At 32.6% G+C, this 14,170-nt stretch overlaps 1 protein-coding gene across 1 annotated transcript; it reads right to left on the reverse strand.

Annotated features, from left to right (window-relative positions):
- Positions 1-4,591: 4,591 nt before the first annotated feature.
- On the reverse strand, positions 4,592-14,147 carry LOC134715881 (uracil-DNA glycosylase-like). The gene is made up of 8 exons (XM_063578410.1): positions 14,002-14,147; positions 12,193-12,507; positions 9,682-9,777; positions 8,019-8,073; positions 7,479-7,521; positions 6,417-6,505; positions 5,611-5,789; positions 4,592-5,249 (listed from the first exon to the last, which is right to left on the reverse strand). The coding sequence occupies exons 1-8, from the start codon at positions 14,140-14,142 to the stop codon at positions 5,097-5,099; spliced, it is 1,071 nt and encodes a 356-aa protein (XP_063434480.1). The 5' UTR covers positions 14,143-14,147; the 3' UTR covers positions 4,592-5,096.
- Positions 14,148-14,170: the final 23 nt, after the last annotated feature.

Raw genomic sequence — 14,170 nt, forward strand, 5'->3', positions numbered from 1 at the left:
CCAACGTCTTTTAATTTGAATAGTCTTCTAAGTTGCAAGTTGACTTTATAGGATTTGGAAGTCGTTGATTCTATTCCAATTCATCTACAAAGATAGCATATTTCGTATCACCATACGAATTGGTACGGTCCCAATTAAAATGAAGACTGCTGTGGTTAGCTATCTGACTGTAAAGCCGCTGTAGCTGTTTTAATATTCGGCTTTGCCGGAACGTTACTGATGAAGGAAACACCAGGAAAGCGCTTCGGACGCATCAAATTTATAATGTGTTGTTTTCATCTCTTTAAACGCTTTTCATTTGGTTCATTTCTTTCTTTTTAGGCACTTTCTGTTTTGCATTTCCTTGGAGTTCTGTTTTTTTTTACCCCCCCCCCCCCTCCCCTAACGTTCAGTTTTTCATCATTTCTGTTGTTTTCTTTTCATTTCTGGTTATACCTAGATGTTTTGCAGTTGTACCTATATGAAAGCTGCAAAAATTAACTACCATTTCCTGCTTGGTATTACAGCATACAGGGTACGATTCTTGTAGTTTGATTTTTACTTGGTCTGTGTATGGTGGTATACAATGTCCATAATGCCTTGCAGTTATTGTCATAGTTTACCAGTACTAACTGGTGAGTCACCTATAGTGTAGCAATAGCTAATGGCCCCATAATCCACTTTCTGTTACGCTATCTACAATGACATTATTAGAGGATTTGTAAAAGGAGGTTGAGAGTTTTCCTCCTTACTGATTTGAATTCCTTGGTTGACAGATATCTTGTCAGAAACCAGATCCTCCATCTAATACAATGCTTTTTTTTCTATATGTATATATAACGTTGTAGTATCCCCTTTAATGCCATAGTGATACACCTTGTTGAATAATATTTCATAATTAGTTTCCCAAAAGCCTTTCCTGCATCCAAACTTAAATTTTCGGCTGTTGTCTGCTCTATGTTCGGGTTGTTGTCGCTTTGACACACTCCCCATTTCCTTCACAAGATTGTATTATTACTTTCCGAAGCCAGGAATGCGGCAATTATCAAAAGTATGACTTCATGAAATATTCTCTGAGTTGGTTTTGGAGTTGATAGATCTTCCTGCATGTATCTATTCTGGATTTTTATGTTCTATTGGATTTAAATGAAGATATTGGTAACTGTATTTATTTTAAAGTTTGCTGGATTTTCTTCACTACTGGTGTCCTTTATTATACATCTCCTGTCAACAGCATTTGTGGGTTGGTTTTTACATCATATATTTCCTCCTCTTATATTGGTTTCGATTATGGTACTTTGCCAATACATTTCTTAATAAAAATCCGGTATACGTATAGTTTGGATACGATAGCTCACGAAAATTACTTGTCCACATCCAGGAATGTCCTCCGGTTTGGTTTAGCAATTCATTTTGGTCATCCCTTTGTATAGTCTTGGTAAATCGGTTACCATCTGACCTTTTTGTTCTTAGTAGCTTGCAGAAAACTTTACAATTTATTGTATGAAGAAATTGTTTTCATTGTTTGGACTGCGAGGTATTATAATACATGTAGATTGAATTTTACCAATTTTGCTCTCACGATGACTGATTTTGGTTTGTGGGTTTCATAATTCGTTTTCCCGTTATAATGGGAAAAGTTTTCTCTCTCTGGGTAATGTTCCAATGAGTTTTCGGCCAAATATATCTTTAAAAGAGGACCATGAGATGTTTTTGATCGATGTACAGACCAATTCAAGTCTCAATATAAAAACGAGAATCTCATGAGTGTTCCTGTATTTTCTTATCATTTCTGTCATTTGTGCCAGCTTATCTTTGTTCATATTATCTATATCTTTGTTATCAGATTGCATGTGAACATTAATAAGACATATAGAAGGGTGTCAGATATGTTGTCAGTCTTCAACTCTATAGCCTGTATTCTATTGTTCCCATCAAACATTACCGAACTTTTTCCATCCATCTGGTTGTCAACAGTATTGCTACACCACCATCACATATAGCATCAACGAGCAAGATATGAAATTCTAGATTTCCTCGTATTTTGACTATTTACTAAAAGATACTATAGAAAGGATCCATAAATTGTGTATGTTTGGTTTTCTGAGACACAGTTAACTATACAATTTATAAATGTAAGTACATCTTCAATTTCCTTTCTGTGAGGTAAAATGACTCATTTGCGTCTGCGGTTTATTAATGATACAGAAACGGAGTCGGTCACTACGAAACAGTAGAGCACATGTCGTTGTTAATTCTGGAACATAATTGACCAGAATAGGCCCATCCCCAGTTTCAAGTGGTAATACTGTTGTCATGCACATCAAGAGCAAGGATCTTTCTTGTGGATTTACAGTATTTCGGACTGAGTTCTTGCTTGCTGTAATTACCCTTGTTGTCGTGGATTGTACATTTGTAATAGTTGTAGCACACGTCTTCAATGGTAATACGCAAATGAACCCATGCTTTGCACGTCAAACTATCAATATGGTCCACGATTGTATTATTGACTACTATAGAAAAAAGTAAAATCACAAAAATTCTGAACTTAGAGGAAAAACAATTCGGAAAGTCCATAATCAGAATATGCACGTTTCTCATAGGAATTTACTATGAAAATCAGATATAGTGTGCTTTCTATTTCTTATAAACTGGAACCATGTTTAAAACGGTCATCCAAACTTCAGGTACAGATCTTCTTCTTTTAGTTTGTATAATTTGGTTAGATATGTTGTACGATGGTGTGTTGTACAGTTAAAATGAAAACTTGTTGGACTATCCCGGCCATTGGCTCTAAATGGTCCAATGCCTCTTAAGGAGTTTTACTACTATTTAAATAACTAGTTTGGTTTTATGGTTGCTAATCTGAAATTTAGTCTAGTCTTATCGAAGTACACTTTTGAGTGGTACTAATATTTTGGAATATAGCAGCTTCTATTGGTGTGTTGCTTTGAAGGTAATATATATTTTTTATCAGTTGAGATATAAATAGTTTTTTTTTGTTTTTTGCTCTGCTCATGATCAAAGTATTTTTGGATTGTTGATAGGAAGTGAATTAGATCAACAGATACTTTCAAACATCTCCCCTTTAGTAACAGCTTCTGCAACCTCAGTTTGTTTTTGACATTTTAACGTGAAGCCAATAGAAGATCTGCATTTTTCAATAACTGTCATGTTGACTTATTGAAAGTGAGTAAATGTCAGACTATTAATGTAGACTACCAGATACCATCTAAGATCAACCATTATGAATAGCTATCCTATCAGTAGACGGAAACTTTTAAAACTGGGGCACATGCACTGAATTGTCATGTTTGCTGTTATTTTTACCATTGGTTTCAGAGGAAAACGTTTCTGAAAAAGATTACAATGTAAAAAGACAAACACCCAAAGTGTCCTCAATAAAAGCAATCTATATCTAATTCTCCAATTCATAGGAATGATACTCAATTTCATATTAAAAATCAAAATGTTTAGAATAGACAGAACTTGCTATGCTGACTAGTTTTACCCTGTCAGTTGTTCTCCACATTTATGGATATTAGCCAAAAACTGTTGTCTGCGTGACCTTTATCCATATCTATTTATGTATTTCTCTGTCCTGGGTGTTCCTCAATTTATTTGTACTATATTACTGTCGGTAATGTTGTCATTTTAGCAGTATTTTTTTAACATGACCAACTAAGCAGGAGGTTTGGCTAGGCATAACACCAGATTCAACCCACCATTTTTTCTTCAAATGTCCTGTACCAAGTCAAGAATATGACAATTTCTTTTCTATGTATGTTAGCGTTTGTTTTTGTTGCAAATCAGTGTTTCTGTTGTTTTCCTCTTATATCTAAACTTTGTGTGTTTCCCATGGTTTTAGTTTGTAACTCGTATTTGTTTTCTCTCAATCAAATTAGGACATGTGAACAGCTGTATACTACTGTTACCTTTATTAAATTTTGGACATGATTACCATGTTAGACAAAAATCACAAACTTTATAGATGACATCTGACAGATGAAGTAGACAAACTTTGGTTTCAGTCCAATGAGTAGTTTCAGAAAGTAATTTTGAAGACAAGTTTATGAAAGACAGATAACAAACAACAGACAGATAGTAATAGCTTGATCTATCAAGGGCAAAAAAACTCAAAAGGTTTTTATTTTTTTATTAACAATGCAGTAAAAATATGCAAGTGAACATGTTAATCAAATGCATACACATACCCCCATGCAATCCTTATGATTTCTTTTGCATTAAATTGTATTGGCATAATAAAAAGTGAATTTCACTTAAATCCACAACACAGTTAAAGCATCAACAAGATTATTATCCATATCTATATAGGGAATTACTTGCATGAAAATTGTTGAGATTTTTAAATTTGTTTGAGTGCATCATGAGTGCTTTCAAGGTCAAATTGGCAGATAAATGGTCAACTATATATTCTTGATACATTCATGAGATAATTAGATGCTGCTAAGAATTTGAATCAAAGTTTTAGATTTCATGAGTAAAAAAATATGTATGAGGAGGGGCTAACCACATATTACGAACCTAAATATGATGCATATTTCAAGATTTATATACCATAGGTAAATAACTAACCAAGCTGTTTCACATGTAATCTGAAATCATTTAATTTCAATTATCTATATTTCATAACTTAAAACATAATCACTAGTACTGCTTTTAATAACAAAATAAATCAGTAAACCATAGTTTCCTTCAAAATCAACACTAATGATCTGTAATACTATAAGAAAATAATATATCCACAACATAAAATAATTCAATTTTCATCTATAATGATCACATTAAATGTGTGCAATTTGTTTTAGGTCGTCTCATTCATTTATACTCTTATTTCATTTTGAGGTATTTTGATGTTTAAATACTTTAGAGCAAAGGTTAAATCACATTTAGTAGTCACAATGCAATAAGCACTTGTATTGCAAATATGTAGTGTAATATAATTACTCCAACACTAAATCACATTTAGTATTTACAATAAACACTTGTATAGCATACATAAAGTGTAATTAAATTGCACCATCACTGATAAACAGTTGCCATATTTGAGAAGTGTGGCAGTCTACAGCTTTCAATCAATATCCTGGCTATTCTATTCACTCTTGTGGTGGTAGGTTACACCAGTCAATAGGAGTTTTACCATCTTTTGTGAGGAGTGTATTGCACTCTGAGAAATGTTTGCAGCCAATAAATCCTCTGTGTGCCGAAAGTGGAGATGGATGGACTGATTTCAGGATATGATGTTTCTTCTGTAAACAAAATAATAAATAATCAAATTTAACTTGCAACCTAATATTATGATTCGATTTTGTCTTGATGCTTATTTCCTGAGTCAATCTTATTTTCCTTAGACATAAGGATATTTAAAAGCTTGCATTATAGTTTTGTATTTGACCACTGTTTAGACCATAGGTGGAGATCATGATATCTATGTTTTGAAATTGTGGAAATTTTGGTCTTATTGACAATTACAAAACACTTTTAATCAATACCAAAAGAACTACATGTACATCCTTTGCATATTCAAAAATATTACATGTATAAATGATTTAAAAACTTATTAGGACATGTTAGTTCACAAAATCAAGAGCATGATTATTTTATAGCTACCTTATCAATATAAGCTCCTTTCTTTTGAGCATAAGCTCCCCACAGCATAAACACTATACCAGAACAATTTTTATTCAGCCAAGAAATAACGGCATCTGTTAGTTTCTCCCAACCTTTGTCTTTGTGAGAATTTGCTTGGCTTGCCCTCACAGTCAAACAGGCATTCAACAACAGTACACCTAGTTTGAAAACAAAAAATTCTTACAATATATATTTTTCTTACTATAAAGTTTTCATTGGGCTGGTGTTACTCAAAAGGCCTTTGTATTATGAACTGATTTTCCACTACTAATAAGATCTTTTCATTAAAATAACATTGTTTCTTTTTAAAAGCTGATTTTTCAAAGTAAATGCATCAATAAAAAGTATATTAAAATGTAATTTTATTAAAACATGACAACAAATTAAGCAAGAGCAATTAACAGGCTAAAATGTATTCTTGCATGGAAGGGTTTTGTCTTGATAAAGGTTGATAAAGGGGAGTAAAATAGTAAACTATAGACTTAAATGAACCAGTATCACTCCCTTGAGTACCTGATGCTGCAGTAGAGCTTGATTTCAACTGTTAAACAGGAATTCAAACAAAAATATTCAACGAAAAATGTTTACCTTGTAATTATGATAATGCAGCTGACAAACAAATAAAACACAAATGTGTACATTTAAAAGATTTCTACAAAAAAACAGAGCTTTTATAATCACAACTATATTATTTCGTTATAGGTGGTTTGCAGCGATTTGCCAAGTCTTATTTCACATTGCTTTTATCATCAAATACATTTCCAATGAACTAATGAACAACATACCTTGCTCAGACCAACCTGTCAATGTTCCATGACTTGGACGTTCAAATCCTTTTATATCATTCACCAGCTCTTTATACATATTTACAAGGCTGCAAGAAAACAATTCAACATACTGATGATTTATCTATTCATGGATTGGATACTGTAAATTCAAAATTATTGCAATGATTTTATTGTTGTGTGAAAATTGATTTTATTGTTGTGTGAAAATTGCAACAGGGTTATAATTGCAACAATTTAAACTTGCATTATGTAATTTTTTATATGCATTAAACAGAATTTTTCATTATATGGCAAAATCAAAATCGCATTTTATTCCAAAATGACAAAATTGCAATAATAAATGCATACAATAATTGCTGAATTTACAGTAGTTGTCTGTACCAACTATTCCACATCTTTATATTTTTATACATATCACTGCTACCGTATCTACTATTATGACACAAGAATCTCTGGGACTAGTAGTCCACCAGGAGAGGTATCAACATAGAAAATAGTGATAGTTGAGATCTCAAATAATCAGTACAATCCTGACAATTGATGTGTCTGTCTCTAGTCAGGTTGACTTTTTTAATACAAAAATAAAACCAACATCTGTAGAATTTAGTGTTGAAGGATTTCCATATTATAAAATCACCAATCTATTTTTCAAGACCAAAAGTTCATCTCTGATTAGCATTTGGTTTATTGAATCATTGGGATTTTGTTATTTGTATTAAAAGATTTATCTCACACTTCATTATTTTTATATCTACTCACCATGAATTTGACTTATATCAATTTACCAAGGGGGAATAACTCAAAAGTTCTTTAATCATGTGATGTTAAAAATTAAGGATGACCGTTGCACTGAACAATTTGAGAGTATAGAACATAGAAATATCTGTTATAATAATACTTGAGTAATAATTTAGATTAGTTTTAGAACATAGCTTTCCTCAAAAATGTGTTTTAAATTCTGTGAATCCTGAATTTATTTTTGATTGGTTACAATTACCTTTTCAGATTTTTTTTTGACTTGGCTATTAATAGATAACAATAAGAACCGTAGAAATTTACCTAGGTGGAGGAGGCACTCCCTTCTGTACACTAAAACAAAGACCTGAAATAAAATATAAATATTGACATAATGATATCATAAATACAGAATTATTGGGGACATCTATTTTTGTGATTGTTGAAAAAGAATGAACAAAAATTTGAGATTAATTATTGCAATTTCATGAAAATCTGCATACCAATATAATTGTCAGATATCAGAATGCAAGGTTCTTACTTTTGCAATACTAATTGTGGTACTGCTGTGAAAATCTACTGAAGATCTCCATTCAGCTATCTTGTTTATATTGGGAAAACCATTGAGAACCCAAATTCAATTTTGCTGAAGTTTAAAACTGTGAAGTTTCAGGGATCCAGGTTGAAAACTTTAGGAGTTGATTCCGTATATATCGCTCAAACTTCCCCCTACCTGGCCTACTGGTTTGGACTTCATTCAGACTGGACCAAAAATTACTTCAACAGAAAAATTAAGACAAGCCTGTTTATATGAACAATAGGTTTAATGTATTTTTGAAGCTATAAATATATGTAACAGCTCACCATGTGCTTGTCTTGGTCCATGGTAAGGATCCTGTCCTAGTATAACTACTTTTACCTAAATCATGTAGAAAAAGTACAAAATTATCAAACTACAGAAAACCTTAAAAATATCTTGATGTATCTATATTTCATATCTATCATAATACATGTATGTACTATCTTCCACAACATGGTAATTCTTTAAATAAAACAAAACAGAAAATTTTAAGATAAACATCTTCCTTTACACACATATTTCATAGATCTGGAACAAGCTTATAATTATTTAAAGTTAATCATTTGTTTTATTCATTCTGCTGATTTTTTCAACTGCAAAATTACTGACTTGTAAGGTAGCAATACACAGTTAGTTAAGTTAGTGTAATAAAATTCATGTTTAAATTAAACTGGTGTAACAAAACCTTTAAACAGACTATTTAAGAAGGGATATAGTTACGATACTGTTGTCAGGTCATTAAAGATCGCATATTTTGGCTTCAATATTGATTCTTTGCATCGGAATTAAACAAATTTATTCTAAAACCAGTTGTTGGCATGGCACAGGTTATGTTCTTCTCATATATTTTATGATGGCATAATACTAAACCCCTAATGGGAGGAATTGTGCTTGAATATTCATATAATGAAAAAATAATCTTTCAATTACTTTAATTGAGGGTTGGAGCAGGTATGTCAGTGACTGCTAGTAGTCCTTTGTTAATTTATGTATTATTGTCATTCTGTTTATTTTCTTTTGTTACATCTTCGGACATTCGACTCTGACTTTTTTAAAACTGAGTTTACTGTGCGTATTGTTGTGGGTTTTTTTTTTTTCTACATTGGCTAGAGGTATAGGGGAGGGTTGAGATCTAAAAAAACATGTTTAACCTGTTGCATTTTTGCGCCTGTCCCAAGGCAGGAGCCTCTGGCTTTTGTTAAGTCTTGTATTATTTTTAATTTTAGTTTCTTGTGTATAATTCAGAGTTTAGTATGATGTCCATAATCACTAAACTAGTTTACATATTTAAGGGGCCAGTTGAAGGACTCCTCCAGGTGCGGTAGTTTCTGGCTGCATTGAAGACCTGTTGATGGTCAGGTTGTTGTCTCTTTGACACATGCCCCATTTACATTTTCAATTTTATTACACGTCATTCACTGACACACCATTAGGACAGTTTAAGAAAAAAAATACACAAACAAATAAAGAATTTTAAAATCACTACAAATGCAGTGAATGAAAAGTGTGGTTTTATTTCTCAATCCAACCACCCTAAATAAGGCAAAAAGTTTTTGTTGGTGGAAAGTTTAATAATAACTATTTCTGAAATTTCTTCAGCATGAATAGTTATATTTAAAGCTGATAATAATTTCTTTTTCAATCACTGTTCATAGGAAATATTGGTTACATATAAAATGTACTATGCAAGTTATGTAAGTGGAGATAACTCCATTATCTGCAGTGAATTTCTCTGTAACTTTCTAGTCCATTTTTGCCATGATAATATGAGAAGGACCATTCATCCATGTGTACCAAACATAGTTAAATTAACAATTAAAATAGTTTCAAGGCATCATCCAACATGTGTTAAAGTAAATACTTTTTTTTGTATTGCAGGATAGTTTTTTGGACTGATACGTAATAAGTCACAGAATTCAACAATAGAATCTATACTTACTAACTTACATCATTGACTTTACAATACCTTGTCCAGCTAAAGACCTGGTCAGCAGGAGGATATATCGTTTCTTTTTTTCTTTCTGATTCCATAAACTTTGACAACTGAAAATATGCAATAAATAAAATCTATACTCTTAAGCAGGATAAATGTATTAGAAAAAGAATAGAGGTACTTTGTAAGTATAAGACTGCTGTTGATGTTACTCAGGATTTTTTCCTATCTAGTCATGTTAAAAAAATATTGCTAGTACATTTTTGCTATAAAGATTTGAATAAATGTATATCTGACACTAGAAGCAGAATGGTCACAGGTTTATTTGGACCTTTATTTTCAAAACATGGTAAGGAAAATGCACTATAGCTTCAAAGATCAATTTGTCAGAGTTTTACATACATGCAGGTTCTTACAGAAGTATGTAAATGAAAAGGTACCAATCAGTGGTATGAATGGATCCAACAACCACTTTGTATCATCTTCAATTTGGAGAGAAATAATGAGCTCGAACAGTCCTCTGTGGGCTTTGATTTAATACTACTATGTTATAAACTAGAGGCTCTAAAGAGCCTGTGTCGCTCACCTTGGCCTATGTGCATATTAAACAAAGGACACAAATGGATTCATGACAAAATTGTATTTTGGTGATGGTGATGTGTTTGAAGTTCTTACTTTACTGAACGATTTTGCTTCTTACAATTATATCTATCATGAACTTTGCCCATTAGTAACAGAGAACTATATTTGGTAAACATTGACATAAATTTACCAAATTAATGAAAATTGTTAAAAATTGACTATAAAGGGCAATAACTCCTTAAGGGGTCAATTGACCATTTAGGTCATGTTGACTTATTTGTAGATCTTACTTTGCTGAACATTATTGCTGATTACAGTTTATCGCTATCTATAATAGTATTCAAGATAACCAAAAACGGCAAAATTTCTTTAAAAATTACCAATTGGAGGGCAGCAACCCAACAACCAGTTGTCCAATTCATCTGAAAAATTCAGGGCATATAGATATTGACTTGATTAACAATTTAACTTCTTGTCAGATTTGCTCTAGATGCTTTGGTTTCATAGTTATAAGCAAAAAACTGCATTTTACCCCTATGTTCTATTTTTAGCCGTGGCGGCCATCTTGGTTGAATGGCCAGGTCATCGGACACATTTTTCAAACTAGATACCCCAAAGATGATTGTGGCCAAGTAGTTTCAGTGGAGATTTTGTAAAAGATTACTTAGATTTATCAAAAATGGTTAAAGATTGACTATAAAGGGCAATAACTCCTAAAGGGGTCAACTGACCATTTTGGTCATGTTGACTTATTTGTAGATCTTACTTTGCTGAACATTATTGCTGTTTACAATGTATCTCTATCTATAATAATATTCAAGATAATAACCAAAAACAGCAAAATTTCCTCAAAATTACCAATTCAGGGGCAGCAACCCAACAACCGATTGACAGATTCATCTGAAAATTTCAGGGCAGATAGTTCTTGACCTGATAAACATTTTTATCTCATGTCAGATTTCCTCAAAATGCTTTGGTTTTTGAGTTATAAGCCAAAAACTGCATTTTACCCCTATGTTCTATTTTTAGCGGTGGCGGCCATCTTGGTTGGTTGACCAGGTCACGCCACACATTTTTTAAACTAGATACCCCAAAGATGATTGTGGCCAAGTTTGGATTAATTTGGCCAAGTAGTTTCAGAGGAGAAGATTTTTGTAAAATATTACTTTAATTTACGAAAAATGGTTAAAAATTGACTATAAAGGGCAATAACTCCTAAACGGGTCAACTGACCATTTTGGTCATGTTGACTTATTTGTAGATCTTACTTTGCTGAACATTATTGCTGTTTACAGTTTATCTCTATCTATAATAATATTCAAGATAATAACCAAAAACAGCAAAATTTCCTCAAAATTACCAATTCAGGGGCAGCAACCCAACAACCGATTGACCGATTCATCTGAAAATTTTAGGGAAGATAGTTCTTGACCTGATAAACATTTTTATCCCATGTCAGTTGCCTCAAAATGCTTTGGTTTTTGAGTTATAAGCCAAAAACTGCATTTTACCCCTATGTTCTATTTTTAGCCGTGGCGGCCATCTTGGTTGGTTGACCGGGTCACGCCACACATTTTTTAAACTTCGGGCCAGGTGAGCTAATAAAATTAGGAATGGAAATTAGGGAATCTGTCAAAGAAACCAACAATCTGACAAAAGAGCAGAAAACAATCGAAAAGCCACCAATGGGTCTTCAACACAGTAAGAAAATCCTGCACTTAAACAAACTTTGGTTTTCCCGTTTGAATGGTTTACACTAGTAATTTTGGGGCCCTTTATAGCTTGTTGTTCGGTGTGAGCCAAGGCTCCGTGTTGAAGGCCATACTTTAACCTATAATGGTTTACTTTTTAAATTGTTTCTGATATTGGGATGGAGAGTTCTGTTATTGGGATGGAGAGTTGTCTCATTGGCACTCACACCACATCTTCCTATATCTATTTACCTCAACAAAGTATGGTTTAGTAAATTCTTCCTGAAGAGCTTTATACCAGGAATCACCAACGTTAGCCAGTAATCCATTGGTCTGTTTTTCTCTCAATTTTGCTAGAGCAGCAGCTTTATTCCCGTTCACTCGATCTTTCTGTTCTGGGGATAAACATTCAGTTCTTGGCATATCTCCACCAGGAGAGGATGGAAGGACCTTTTCTGGACTTGTATCATCTTTCTTCAAAGGTGAGGCTGGTTCTTTTTTTGCATAATCTGTTTTTGGTGAAGGAGGAATATTTTCACTGTCTATTTTTGCTTTCTTCGGAGGTTTCTGTATTACAAAAAAATGCAGTATTACAATGTAGGTTAAAAATTAATACAAAGTATCTTGATAATGGACAGAAAGCTGTATTGGTAAAATAATCTGTAGCCTATTGTACCATGGATTTTACTAAAGATGTACAATGTATTTAAGTCACTCTACCCAAATACATGACTTTTTTTGTTTTTATATCTACTACACACATTAAAGTAGTCATGTTGAAAAAATAAGGATCTTAAAGGGGGACTCCAGGGACTCCTCATTTATGACCATGGCAAAGTTGATGCAATATCTTTAAACATTAAATAAAATGCATCATTGAACTTACCACATTTCAAAATGATGAATCCAGACAGATTTTCAGGGGTTCATCGATCTGGACTAATATGACTTGTCTTAGTGTGAACCCTGATTTCGGTTTTCTAATTATTTTTTTTAAGTGACAAATGATTAAATTTGCCATTTGACAGTGAGCATGACATGGGTCCTTGGCTGTGAGAAGACAAAATAACTTAGGGTTGACAAACAATGTATTTGGAAGGTCTGCCATTATTTTTTCTAACAACAGAAATAGGTGTGTTTAGCACTATTCCTTAGAAAATATCTATTACATCATAACAAAGTTAAAAGGTATAGACTACAGCAGAATCAAAATTTAAAGCAAGTTCGTCGTATGACATTTCTCAAAAAATTATTAGTGAAATTAGTATGTAATGTTATAATCAAGTATATAGGTAAAACACCTTGTTGTTATTTAAAAATCTGTCCCGCTTGACCCGAGAATCTCTCCTGCTTAAACTTCTGATGTCATACAACAATCACTTTTCCACTGAGACGTTAGTCCAAATAAAATTGACGTCTTGCCGGATGTCATACATGTTATTATTTGGACTACTGTGGCATCAGATATATATTTTCTAATATGACATCAGATTTTTATGGAAACTTTTATGTGGACTATTGTGGTGTCAGATATTTTCTATTATGACATCAAATTTTAATGGGAACTTTTGTGATGTCCAGTAATTTGACCACAGGGGCTTGTAACAATTGCAGGGTTTACTATCCATACAAACCCCTAAAACACTTTTTACAATTGCCGGGTTTACTATGCCGGGTTTACACCCGGCAATTGTAACAAGCCCCTGTGATTTGACGACAAATAGTGATAAGGTGTAATGTTTTTAAAGACAATTAAGCTGTTAGTTTAAACATATTTATTAATCTTAATTAAGCTGTTAAAAGTGCATGCAACTATCTCTAGGTCTCAGATCTAATATTACCCATATTAGTGTGTCAAATAATAAATTTACATGTATGACACTATAAAACTGGCTTCTCTAAATTATGAATTAATCATCAATCGTAATTTATAATCATATATAATTTTGCCCTGGATGTTAAGCTTAGATAAGATCAGATCTAATAATTTAATGGGTACTAAAATTATAATACCTAAATAGGTTAAATCATGGTTATAGGCAATAAACCTGTTGCTTTTACCTCTAAAGCTCCAGTATTTTGACGTTTTCCAGGTGAAACTTTTGTGAAAAATGTTGAAATCTTTGCTTGATTATTCATTATTATTCTAAGGCGTTGGATGTTGTTATTGTTAACCATGTGGAAATTTCCCGCGAAATACATTGACCTTCGGGTTCACCTAATCAAAATT

Source organism: Mytilus trossulus, chromosome 4 (genome assembly GCF_036588685.1).
Source record: "Mytilus trossulus isolate FHL-02 chromosome 4, PNRI_Mtr1.1.1.hap1, whole genome shotgun sequence".
NCBI classification, from domain to species: domain Eukaryota; kingdom Metazoa; phylum Mollusca; class Bivalvia; order Mytilida; family Mytilidae; genus Mytilus; species Mytilus trossulus.

Bases quoted from the DNA above. Each gene is read 5' to 3' on its own strand.
- LOC134715881 (XM_063578410.1), bottom strand. From the start codon at position 14,142: ATGTATTTCGCGGGAAATTTCCACATGGTTAACAATAACAACATCCAA. The intron at 12,508-14,001 runs GTAAAAGCAACA...TTTGTAATACAG, and splicing joins AAAATACTGGAGCTTTAGAG to AAACCTCCGAAGAAAGCAAA. The intron at 8,074-9,681 runs GTAAGTTAGTAA...TACATGATTTAG, and splicing joins GGTATTGTAAAGTCAATGAT to GTAAAAGTAGTTATACTAGG.